We start from the raw sequence: 13,176 nt of genomic DNA, 5'->3' as shown, positions 1-13,176 counted from the left end.
ACACCCTGCAAGCTAGACCAAAGACCCAGAGAAAGCCTGATGGTGAGATGTGATGGGGGTGGTGGTAGTGGGGAGATTTAAAGAAGATGAGAGGGGAACTATTGAGCTGTACCTCTTGGACTCCTGAGTACCTGTTCCCAGAAGCACCGAAAAATGAAATTCATGCCAAAGGGGCTGGACAAGATTTGGGAGAGCCCCTGCTGCCCCCAGCCCTGAGTTCCCTTCCTAAGTATCTTCCATGGTGGGTAAGATTTCAAGGGCATCAGTTATAATGAAAATATGCCCTTGTACCCACCCACACATTCCCTCTGTTTACTGACAAAACCCTTCATCCATCCAACCAAGCTTCCTTCCTTCCTCCCTTCTTTCTGCCACATATCTATGTTCATTCCTTCATTCATTCATCCATCCATTCATTCACCAAGTACTTTAACGCATCTACTAAATGCCAAGCCCTGTGCTGAGCCCTAGATATATTGAAATGAGTGAGAAAACTGTCTCTGCCACTGAGGTACTCATAATCTAGTCCAATATAAACAAGTAAACAGATAGGTGCACACAGGGTGATAAGTTCTATGATAGAGAGATATACAAGGTGTTGGGTAGGCGCCAAGGATGGGGTGATCAACTCTGCCTGAAAGGAGTCAGGGAAGGTGAGGCCTGGGGCTAGACCCAGAAGAAAGAGTAACAGTTGGCTAGTCCCTCTGGAAGAGGGAAAGGACTTGGCCACTGTCAGGTCTTCCGACCTTAGTAGGAACCACCAAGTTACCGGGGAACCAGGATAAGAGGGGGAAAGGATGAGGAAGAAGACAAGTGAAATATGGCTTAGACTTGAGGTACAGAGAGGAAGGATAGGCTACAGAACAAGTAGGGCCCACAGAGAAGAGCACTGACCACTGAGTTTAATTAAGTAGGTGAAACAGAAGAGGCAGAAACAGAACTCAGCCTATAAAGAATCCCAAGTCCAGATTTGTCAGTGACTGAAGCCTCAAAAGATGTGGTGACAAGTAAGGAGGGAAGAGGAAAAATGTCCAGGCTGCAAGCTTCCTGCTGACAAACTGTAGCCTTCTGTCTACTTTGTTCCTGGAGTAAAAGGGAGTTGAACCTCCTTAAGGTATACAGCAGGTGGCGCTACATGCACAGCTACAAACAAATCAGAGGCGCCATTTCCAGCCCCATCCCCTTCCCCTTGCTGAATGTCCTCCTTTATTGTATTCTTCCATGACCCCACTGCTTGAAATTACACCACTAGGGATTCGATTCTTCACTGAAATATTATCCTCTCCGGAAGCAGCCTCTTCTGAAAAGCCTGTGATATGCCTGTCTTCTCTATACAATAGGGAGCTCCATTTAAAGTAGAATCAAAACTGACCCACTTTCATAGTCCTAACAGCATCTAAGCATCTAATAGAGATGAAGATCAATAAATACCACTGGGTACAGAAATGAGAAAATAAATGTACAATCAAGCCTTGTCCCACTCCGTCTCCTCCACAGAAGACTGAGCATCTTGAAGGCAGCAATCAGTTACCATTACAAGCAAGAAAATTAGGCAGCCTGACTGCAAGCCCTGGCTCTAAGCAGCTATATGACTATGGACAAGTCTGTTCCCTGGACTAGGCCTGTTTCTTCCTTTCTAAGTGGGAGTCAAAATTCCTGCCTGCCTCAAAGAATTATCTTGAAACCCAATGAAATCCTAACTGGAATGCACATGTAGCATTACATTTATTCACCCAAAATATCAGGAACTCTGTAAAAAAGCTCTTTGGTGGCTGGCAGTGTAGGCCTGCCAAAGTGAGGAGGGACAAGGAGGCACATGGGCTCTGGACACTGTCAGAGGAGGATATGTGTGTGCACAGGTGCAAGCCTGTCTTTGGGGAGAGTGTGCATCCGTTTCTCCAAGTGCCGCAGTGGTCATTTAGCTCTGGACGCCGTGCGGAGCAGGGAGGGCTGGGAGCTTAGTTTTATCCCCAAACTTGGAATGTCTCCTGCCTAGATTCTTTGCCTTTGGAATGAAAACAGTACATGTTTTTCAGACAAATGAAGAATGGGGACTGCCCACATAGCAGCATTTCGCCCCCATTTGGAAAATGGCCCAGGAACAAGGGGGTCCAGCAAAGTAGCCAGGAATCGGCTCAAAGATAAAACTCCTCTTGCCTCCTAAAAGTCCAGCCCATGGAAATGAATCTGCTAAGGCTGTCTTTATTGAGGCAGCACCCTGGGGGTGTCGAAATTCCTAGCTTACTACTTTCTGACACTCACCCTCTCTGAGGCTTCATTTCTTCAACTCGAAAATTGGGATAACAATACCTACCTAACAGGGTTGTGGTGATTAAAAACAATAATACATTTAAGTACTTAACAATACCTAGCTCTTAAGAAACCCTTTCCCCATCCCTCCAAAGAAAATTATATCTATCATTTTAAAATAACAGAAAAGAGCCAGACTTCATTCCTTTTTACATGGATTCCTGCAAAGACTTCCCAACTGGAGCCCCTAGGCTGTTGGAATAATTTTCTAAAAGACAGTCCTGAAATAGGCCTCTCCTTTTCTCAAAACCAAAACAAAGCAAAAAAGCCAAATACCTACGTTGACTCTCTACTGCCTTTTGCATCCTACTAAATTTCTCCATGTGAGTCTGTAGGTGCCAGGGATCTGGCCTCACTCTACACATTCAACCAGAACTACCAGGTTACATCTTTCCTACCCATCTTTCAAGGCCACCTCCTCAGACTCCACATCCACTCATCTCCTACCTCTGTGCCCTTCCAGTCCTTGGAGCTCTCGTCCCATAAGCTGGCACTGATTCACTGCTCCTTCTTAAGTGTGAGCTTTGTGGCCCCAGGAGCAGCGACTTCCTTACAATTCCCTGCACAGACCTGGTTCCTAGACTTCAGGAAGTATTGGGTTGGCCAAAAAGTTCGTTTGGTTTTTCTCTGTAAGATGGTTCCAGTAGCGATTAGTTGTCCTTAACTTCATTTGAAACAATTTTGTTAGATTGTATTGTGACAGCTGTCATATCAGCATGCATTTAAAAAAAAAAACTTATCAAAATTGGTGAATTTTTGTGTAGCCATTTTAATATTGAAGATGGAAGAAAAAAGCAACATTTTCAGCTTATTATGCTTTATTATTTCAAGAAAGATAAAAACACAAATGAAACGCAAAAAAAAAGACTTGTGCAGTGTATGGAGAAGGTGCTGTGACTGATTGAACAGGTCAAAAGTGGTTTGCGAAGTTTCGTGCTCGCTGGACGATGCTCCATGGTCAGGTAGACCAGTTGAAGCTGATAGCAATAAAATCAAGACATTAATTGAGAATAATCAACATTATACCACGCGGGAGATAGCCGACATACTCAAAATATCCAAATCAAACGTTGAAAATCATTTGCACCAGCTTGGTTCTGTGAATCGCTTTGATGTTTGCGTTTCACATAAGTTAAGCAAAAAAACCTTCTTGACCGTATTTCCACATGCGATTCTCTACTTAAATGTAACGAAAATGTTCTGTCTGTAAAACAAATTGTGACAGGCGATGAAAAGTGGATACTGTACAACAATGTGGAATGGAAGAGATCGCGGGGCAAGTGAAATAAACCACCACCAACCACACCAAACACCGGTCTTCATCCAAAGAAGGTGATGTTGTGTATATGGTAGGATTGGAAGGGAGTCCTCTATTACGAGCTTTTTCCGGAAAACCGAAAGATTAATTCCAACAAGTATTACTCCCACTTAGACCAAATGAAAGCAGCACTCGAAGAAAAGTGTCTAGAATTAGTCAACAGAAAACGCATAATCTTTGATCGGGACGACGCAAGACCACATGTTTCTTTGATGACCAGGCAAAAACTGTTACAGCTTGGCTGGGAAGTTCTGATTCACCCGCCATATTCACCAGATATTGCACCTTCGGATTTCCATTTATTTCGGTCTTTACAAAATTCTCTTAATGGAAAAAATTTCAATTCCCTGGAAGACTGTAAAAGGCACCTGGAACAGTTCTTTGCTCAAAAAGATTAAAAGTTTTGGGAAGATGGAACTACGAAGCTGTCTGAAAAATGGCAGAAGGTAGTGGAACAAAACGGTGAATACACTGTTCAATAAAGTTCTTGGTGAAAATGAAAAATGTGTCTTTTACTTTTACTTTGAAAACCGAAGGAAACTTTTGGCCAACCCAATACTTAGGTCGGCTGACTGACTGGCACCTTCTCTTCACAGCTAGATCTTCTACAATAGTTTCTAAGCCATGTTTTATTTAAACAGAATCCCAGACTATCAGAGCTAGAAGGCCCTGGTATTCTCCTAGTTCAATGCCTTTACATTACTGATGAGGAAATAAGTCCTAGAAAGGAAAGGGATTTACCCAAAGTCATACAAGTGAGTCTCATGAGATTTAGATGCTGTACAAGAAAGCATGAAAGGTATTAGGAAGACAGATTTGTGAGGTTTCTTTGGGAAACAGTGAAGAACAGTTAATTATGTCTACTTCTATGGGAAGGGAAGCAGTCCAGAGGTGGGACGGAGGATAGAATGACCCCTAACAAGTCATCCAACCAGGGAAGCTCAAGACCTCTGACAGCTCCACACTTCTCCCTCTGAAGCTCCGAGGGAGAAAAGATAGAAATAAGCTTCTGCCCTGGGGAGGAATACTTGCCTGTGCGAATGGAATGGCAGGAACCTAGGCTCTGATGCAGGTTTGGAAGGATGACACAGCCTGGGCCTCTACGTCGTCAGCAGGGTCTCAGGAGCCAGAAGGCCCACAACGCAGGTGGAAACTGGAGGCTCCCAAGAGACGGCAGCACCGGGGCCGTGGGGAAGGGACAGGGCCTTACCTTTCCTGAAGGTCATGCAGACTCTGCTCAGCTCGGTGTAAGCCCTCCAGATCCTTCATCATCTTCTTCATGTGCTCCTTGGAGTAACGGTTCTGGATATAAGCAAACCAGCAGCCGCCCACACCAATAACGATAGACACCACAAGCATGAAGTCCTTGAGGTGATTATGGCGGGTCACTGCCAGAGAAGAAGGGCACAGTGAGTCAGGGTGCCCACTACACACTTAGCCTTGCAGACTCTGCTGCACCCCCTCCTCCACAAAGCCTTCCCACTCAGGAGGAATTCGTTTCTCTTCTTAGACACACACTGGCCACACTCTGTGCCTATTTCTCTACTAAGTCAAGGCTTAGTTTGGAAAGGATGAGAGGCCTTAGAGCAATACAGGAAGCTTACTGGATCATACTCTCCTAATATGCAGTGAAGAGAACTAGTGCCTTCTCAATACATCCCAGCCATTCTGGGCTGCGATGAGCCCATGTGCCCAGAGGCAGTGGCTTCTACCCTACAGGGTAAGCAAGGCTACAGTGCTACAGTAGGTAGAAGGGGATGGCTGGTAAGGGTACAAAGCAATGTCACTAGAGCCTGAGGACTGGCTGTGGGACTGCGGTTACTGTAGGAGCTGGGTTTCCTGGACTACGAGGCTATTCTAGGTACAAGGTACAAAGCCCAGAGCAGGTAAAGGTCTGCAAGTCTCATCTACAGAGAGCATTTCTAGGCTGCGGCTCAGCCCAGAGACCAGGTAGAACAGGAGTAGCATCAAGAGATTGGTACACATTAAGACATTACATGTGCCAGGAAGAGAGAATACCGCCAGGGAAGGCCTGGCAGCAATTTGGTGAAGTGCGAGGGCCCTGGCCGCCAGCTGGGGTTCAAAGCAATGCTCAGTCTCCAGAGCAAAACTGAAAAGCTAGACAAGGAATAACATCAGAGGATAAGAGTAAAAACCATGTCCCAAGAACTGAGCCAGCCAGAAGAGGGGCAGTCCTGGAGCCTGAGATTGGTCCTGGTGTGTCAGACCTGGGCTCTCGGCCACAGCACAGGAGACTGAAAGAGACACCAGGAGGGAAAGAGGCTGCTCCTGTAGCCCCTGCCTGCATTGTACTCCACTTGAGACAGAGCAGCTATGGCTCAGAGGGGCCCCAGACGAGGGAAAAGAGGTAATGACGTCCTGTGCACAGTGGGTCACCTGGTACTGGGGAGGGGGGAGGCAGGACTGACGGGATTTCCGTGCCCAGTAAGGACAAGGGCCTGAGGGGAATCCAAAAGGATCCAGTGGAGCCACCAAGTTGAGGCAGGGTCTAGACAGCAGGAAAAGACACATGTAGCTGAAATCCCACTGCATGAAGCTGAGGCCCAGTTTGACAAAAAGGGTTACATTCATAGCTCCTCATTGAAAGGCTGAGCAATAGGACCTGGGGATGGTGTGGGATCAAGGACAGATTAGCACATTCTACTTTCATCCAAAGGAGGGGAGTTACTAGGTCCAGGGTGTAGCCGTGTCCTTTACGTGTTTATGCCAGACTCTTAACAGAGAAAACTGAGGGTCCTCTAGCGGCCATTCTCTAGCTTCCTGGCAGGTCTATACTTCCAGCCATTCTCAAGTCCCCACTCTCCCGTCCTTCAGGTCCCAAGAAGGGATATCTCTGCAGCACAGTGAGCTGTCTTCCTTTCTGGAACACACCTGCCTCCTATCCAGCCTCTACCAAAGGCTGGGGTATTGTATGTCTCCCCTGTTTATTAAAGACTTTTCATCTTGGCTTCCCAGGGTTTCTCTCCATCAACATCCCCTTTACATTCCTACTAAAAGTCAAAGGTACTCTGTTCAAACAAGACTCTATGCGACCAGCACCCTCCCCCTATTATCTCCAACCCTTCAAAGTTCTTAAGGTGGGCGGGCATACAGATTGGGCGCCGATCTATTCTATTCAGTCCCTTATTCTACCTTCTCTAGATCGATTTGAAACGAGATCCTATTTTTTCCAGCTTCATATTCTCATCCAACTCATAAATAAAAATACTGAATGACCAGGGGCAAGGATAGGCTCCATCAGTCACCCCCTGGGTCTCTTCAGCCAGTTTTGACTCCACTTAAATATACAAGCATCCATCCCATATATCCCTCTGCCTTGTCAAATGCATAGCTGAAGCTCAAACATACTGCCTGTCATATCCCATGGGCCGCCAAGCTTGGTGGGAAGAAAATAAGTCTAATCTGGCTGATTTACTCTGTGGCCCCTACTGATCATCACTTGTCTGTAGGCCAGTGCCCAGCACAGCACTGACCAGCACACAGAAGGTATTCAATAAATATTAGTGGGATTGAATCTTCACTGATAAGCCTCAAGTGTGATATTTCCCTCTCTTTAATCCACATAAGGAAAGAAGGGAAATAGAGAAAATATAAAATGGAGCAGGCATTTATATTCATTTCAAATTCTTACAACTATTCTATAAGGTAGAGTCTTCCCATTCTGTAGACCAGAAAACTGAGGCTCCAGAGAGGCACTGACTTGCCAGAGTCCATAAAAAGTGACAGAGCTTGGATTCAAATCCAGATTTGCCTGACTGCACGGTCTTTCTGCTACACCCCACTTTCTCATACTCATGCAGCAGGTATTGTTTCTGTTTTATTACATGCAAACATCTCTCACCATGGAGATGCCTTTAAACCCTGATCTAGCCTGAGTTCAACTCTAAGGATTCCAAGGCCTGAGTTTTCCCCCGAAACAACATGCTGGGAGCTGACTGTGGCATTGCCATCAGGACAGTGAAGATCCAAAGGCTGAATGGCCAGGCCTTTGAGGTTACACATAAGGCCTCACGTAGAGAAATTTTTGTTTCATCAAAGGAAGCATCTTGCACTGAGTATGAGGAAGTCTGGGTTCTACGCTTGCCTCTGCCCCAATTTGTCATGAAATTCATTTCCCCCATCTGGGTCTCAGCTTCCTCAACTGTAAAATGCATTATCACAGAATTACTAAAAGATCAAATGCATAGTTGTAAATGTAAGTGCTTTGAGGTGTTTGGAGACATTTAGATGGGCATATCCCATAGGTAATAAAGAATGCAGATGTGGGATTTGAGGAAGAGGTAGGAGTTGGAGAAGTAGATGTGAGAATTGTCAGTTCCCTTCAGTGGTGTCCGGGCTGAACCCCACAGTCCTAAGGGAATCTGTGATGGTTAACTTTATGTGTCACCTTGACTGGGCTAAGGGATGTCCAAATAGCTGGTAAAGCATTATTTCTGGGTGTGTCTGTGGAGTTGTCTTCATAAGAGATTAGTATTTGAATCGGTAGACTAAGTAAAGAAGGTCATCTTCACTAATGCGACTGGACATCATCCAATCATCCACATGCCACTAAGGGCCTGAACAGAACCAAAAGGCAGAGGTAGGGCCAATATGCTCTCTCCACTTGAGCTGAGACATCCATCTTCCCCTGCCCTCTTACATCAGCTCCCCTGGCTCTCAATCTTCAGACTCAGACAAGGACTCACACCATCAGCTCCCCTGGTTCTCAGCCTTCAGACTCAGACTGCATTATACCACTGGCTTTCCTGGGGTCCCAGCTTGCAGATGGAAGATTGTGGAGCTTCTTGGCCTCCATAATAGCATGAATCAATTCTCATAATACATCTCCTCATATATATATACCTATATACATATCCTATTGGTTCTGTTTCTCTGGAGAACCCCGACAAATACAGAATCTATAAACTATTGTCAGAAAAAAAAGAGGGGAAAATAGGGAATTTAAGAGTCTAGTCTATGCCTTATTAGTGATGTATTTCTTCCTACCATAATCCCAGTCCCATTCTTCAATTCCTACCACCTTCCCAGCCTACCACAGTTCACAGAGACCTGCCCATTCCTTCTCCCCTGAACTAGGATTCCCACTCTTTGGACAGCTAAAAACATGTATTATCTCAAGGTTCTGCCCTGTGTGTTTTTCAGCTTTCATGGCAGTCACCTTCTGGTAGTCTGTGAGTTCCGCAGGACCCGGGCACAAGACTTACTTATCTCTGTAGCCTCATACTTAGCATAGAGGCTGACCAGAGCAGGTACTCAGCAAAGGTGGAAAGGAGAGAAAAAGGGAAGAAGAAAGGGAGGTTTTAGCAGGAAAGGGGAGGTACACTATAAAGTGCATGTGGAAGGCAAATAAATACCAGTTCCTAGGATCAAAAAAAATATGGCAAGCTGTCGTCACAGCCCCGACAGGAGCTCAGCTCTCAGAATCCACCTCATACCAGGGAACACAGCCACAGAGAAACCATGGAGGTTTCATGAGAGCAGAGGTGGCTGGCTAGGTGAACAGAGCAAACCCAGGGAAGCTGGTTCGGACCTGGGGAGCCAGAGGGTGGCAGAATTCCCAGCCTGAGTGCTGCAAACAGATTTTAGCAAAATTAGGTCAACTGTTAACACAATCAGGCCTGAGGCAAGGGAGGAGGGTGTAAACAAATGAGATGCTTACATGTGAACACAGTCAGGGGTGATGGTGAGAATTTTCAGGGTGCCACTTAGCACTGAGAACGTGAGCCTCCAATAATTATCACTTTCTGGAATCCCCTCTCCCAATCTATTCTCTCCACCGCTCTACTGCCCACAGTACCCCATGCCTGGCAGATACAGATACTCACCCCTTACTGCTAAAGTATGTGCTAGGAATTTCTCTTGTCATTTACACAGCCTTCCGTGCTGAGGTACCTGTTTAATCTGTTAGAACTATTTCTGGGCCCTCCTCCCTTCTGGCTGTAACCAAAAACTGCCTTAGCTGCCTCACCTATGCACAGACACTACATAGGGAGCGGTTCTCCCCTCAACTAAGCTGGGCCGGACTCTTCTCCCACCTCCCCCAGCCTCCTTCTGTGTAACTTCTAGCATTCATCTCCTGGCACTTCTTCCTTGCCGGGCCTTACACTGAGTGCTGATGACACATGAACAAAGCTGTGTCTACCCTCAAGGAGTTTCCAGTTTAAAGAGTAACAGACAGGAAAACAGATTGTTACACAGAAAGCAGGTACAATTACTTTGCTGTGCACCTGAAACTAACACGATATTGTAAATCAACTATACTTCCAAAAAAAAAAAAAAAGGCAAATCTGAAATAACAAACAAACAAACAAAAAAGCAGGTACAAAGGGCTGTGAATCCCCATAGGAAAGTAAGAGGGAAGGGTTGAGCATTCCCGGGAAGAGGCTGGAAGGGCATCCTAAAGAAGGCTTGAAGGGTGAGTTAGAACATAACAAAAAGGAGAAAGAGGGTAAGAACAGAGCTGACAGAGACCAGAGCAAGCTGTGCCAGAGAGGCAGCTACTCCTGCTTACTGAGGACTTTTCCCTATTACCTGAGCCACTGAGGAAGGAAGACAAGGTGCAGTCTTGTCTTTTCCTCTTCACAACTCCCCCAGCCCTCGCAATTACTGGGCAGGCTTCTCTCTGCACCCTTCTCTGAACCCTTCTCTTTGTGCTAAGAGCACAAAGGGCACACAAGCCCTTAGCCCGAGACCAACCACAGTAGGCATTACACTAAAAACAGTAGCTACCATTTCCTTAGGGGAAACTGGGACACAGAGAACCTTAGGAATGTGCCCAAGGTCACAAAGCGACTGAGTGATCGAGCCAGTTTGCTTGATTTCAAAGCTGAAACTCTTATATCTTGTTTCCTCTAACACAAGTAGAGGGTGGGATAATACAGTAGAAAAGAGCACTGAAATGTAAGTTAAAGACCTAGGTTTGAGTCATGGCTCTGCTATTTAAAAGCTGAACGAGCTCTAAAAACTCACCTCATCTGAGCCTCAATTTCTCCCTCAGTGAATCATTTGCTGCCCTAATGAGACATCAGCTTAGGCCCCAAACTGAACACTGCCCTTGGGCCTCTATGTCTCAGGGCACACCTAACACCTGACCACCGGCACTGCCAGGAGAGCCCCAGACGGGCCAGCCTGGAGCCAACTCTGCAGGTGGAAAAGACGGGAGAGCACCTGCGCTGCTCTGTGGCCACATGGGGAGGACTGAGCTGTCTTCCACTGTCAGGGCTCTGAGCTGAGCCAGTCTGATCCCTCTTCCCCCTTCCCAAGCTCTGAGGCTGCTGTGGGCAGATGAATCCCGCTCACTCAGCAGACACCCCCAGCTACTGTAAACAAAATTTTGATTTGCGATTTCTCAAACCTCAGACCGAAGGTGGGATTTTCGTTAAGACTGGGCGAGGTAGCCATGACTGGCAACTGAAGTCGGCCCAGGTGCTCTGGGGGTGTTTACTACAAGCCTGTGGTGAGGCCTGAGAACTACAGCCTTAAGAGCTCACCCTGGACGTAGAACCCAGGTCAGAGCCAGCACAGGCCATCACTCTTAAGTCCTACGTGAGTGCTGGACAGGGAAGAACACTGACCTAGGGATTTTAGTCCATGGGCAAATGGGAAAACAGAGCTTAGAGGGACACAGATCAAGGGATTCTTTGCAGATACCCACCAGGCATGGCCCCGCCCTTGCAGAAGTCTCCCGGCAAAGAGCTTCCTAGTATCTTCCTCAGGTTCCAGCTGGCAATTTTCAAAATTTTTCTTTAAGAAGCATCAGCAGGAAAGTATAAAAACAATTTCTGCCATCAGGACAGCTGCTGGATTCCAAAATCTTAGCTCCCAGGAGTACACCAACTCTATCTGAGTCCTTGAATGAGAGAGCCAGTAAGAGCCTTAACGACCAAGCCCATTTTACAGATGAGGGAAGCTAAATCTAGGCAGGAGAACTACATTGCCAAAGGTCACTTGATAAGGCAAGGGCCAAATACAGAAATCCTAAAAGTACAGGATACAGGATACAGGAGGAAAGAACAGACCTCCTCCTGTCTTTTACACAGAACCTTTATCAACCAAAGGGTTTTTCCCCAAAATCATGGAATGTACAGCTGAAAGGAATAAGGATCCTTTAGTTCAGTTGTTTCATGATCCAAATCAGCAAACACATACTGAGAAAAGTGACCTACACAAGGTCACACAGTGAGTGGCAATTCTGAAGAGACCAAGGTGCTTTCCTAAACTTTATAAGAAGTTCTCTAAATGGAAGTCCAGGAGTTATAAAAAATCAAGTTGTATATAATGATGATGATGATGATGATGATGATGATGATGATGGAGATATAATCCACATACCCTAAAGTTCACTCTTTCAAATTGTACAATTCAGTGCTTTTAGCATATTCACAAGGTTGTGTAACCATCAGCACAATTAATGTTAGAACCTTGTCATTACCTCAAAAAGAAATCCCATACCCATTACCAGTCACTTCCCATTTCCCACTCCCTCCAGCCCCTGCCAGCCACCAATCTGCATTTGGTCCCTATGGATTTATCTATTCTGAATATTTCATGTAAATGGAATCATACAATATGTGTCCTTTTTTATGTCTGGCTTCTTTCACTCCCTCAGTTCTTTCTTTCACTTTTTTAGGCCACTTTTTTCCAGGTTCATCCATGTTGTAGCATGTATCAGAACTTCATTCTTTTTTATGGCTGAGTAATATTTCATTGTATTTATATACCACAAATATTTATCCATTCATCCATTGATGGATATATGGGTTGCTTCCACTTTTCAGCTATTGTGAATAATGCTGCTATTTATATATACTTGTTTCATTCAGTACTGTTTTCAGTTCTGTGGGTACATTCCTAGGCGTGGGATCGCTGAGTTATATGATAACTATGTTTAGTTTTTTGAGGAACACTATTTTCTACAGTAGCTGAACCTTTTTACATAATCACTAGAAATGTACAAGGGTTCTAATTTCTCCACACCCCTGCCAACACTTACTTTCTGTTTTTTGTTTGTTTTCGCTTTTATTGTAGCTATCCTAGTGGGTGTGAAGTATCTTCTTGGCTCTAGTACCCCTGCTCTGCCAATCTCAGAAACAGTTTTCCGCTGACCTCTGACCTCCCTTAGATTAGGTCATACGCAACCTATAGGCTATATGAAATGAGTCTAGGAGAAGATACTCCTGTCCTGGTATCAGTCTAACCTGCTTCACCAAGGCCCCTCTTGCTGGCTCTGACCTCTGGGACCCAGTACCATGTATGTACCCAGGATTCTGGTTCCTATGCTCTCCAGCCCTAGATGATTTTTCCATATACAATCCTTGCTGACTTTAACCTGCAGTTTCTAATGCACCCTTTCAGATATGGTAAATCCTATTTTGATACAGAACATGTAACAGTCTGTTAATACGTCTCAGAAGACTAAGGAAGACTTTCAGGCTGCCGGAGGCCTCCCCTAACTTAGGTGTGACAGGGGAGAGCCTCTGCAAAGATAGCCTAGCTTTCACTGCTGGGTTTGATTCTTCTGGCAGAAG

The 13,176-nt window shown here is 45.5% G+C and overlaps 1 protein-coding gene across 13 annotated transcripts in view; it reads right to left on the bottom strand.

The window, feature by feature from the left end:
• The window catches only part of STIM1 (stromal interaction molecule 1), a 202,465-nt gene that overhangs the window by 16,536 nt on the left and 172,753 nt on the right, over positions 1 to 13,176 (bottom strand). For all 13 annotated transcript variants that reach the window (XR_005020855.1, XM_036859684.1, XM_036859689.1 and 10 more), the window contains exon 6: positions 4,839 to 5,016. Coding sequence is in view for 12 of the 13 variants with exons in the window: in XM_036859684.1 (XP_036715579.1) it covers positions 4,839 to 5,016 (178 nt within the window). In the remaining variant the exon portion in view is untranslated. The remainder of the gene's footprint in view (positions 1 to 4,838; positions 5,017 to 13,176) is intronic.

This window comes from Balaenoptera musculus, chromosome 8 (genome assembly GCF_009873245.2).
Source record: "Balaenoptera musculus isolate JJ_BM4_2016_0621 chromosome 8, mBalMus1.pri.v3, whole genome shotgun sequence".
Taxonomy (NCBI): Eukaryota; Metazoa; Chordata; class Mammalia; order Artiodactyla; family Balaenopteridae; genus Balaenoptera; species Balaenoptera musculus.
This window is presented reverse-complemented; position numbering and strand designations above follow the sequence as displayed.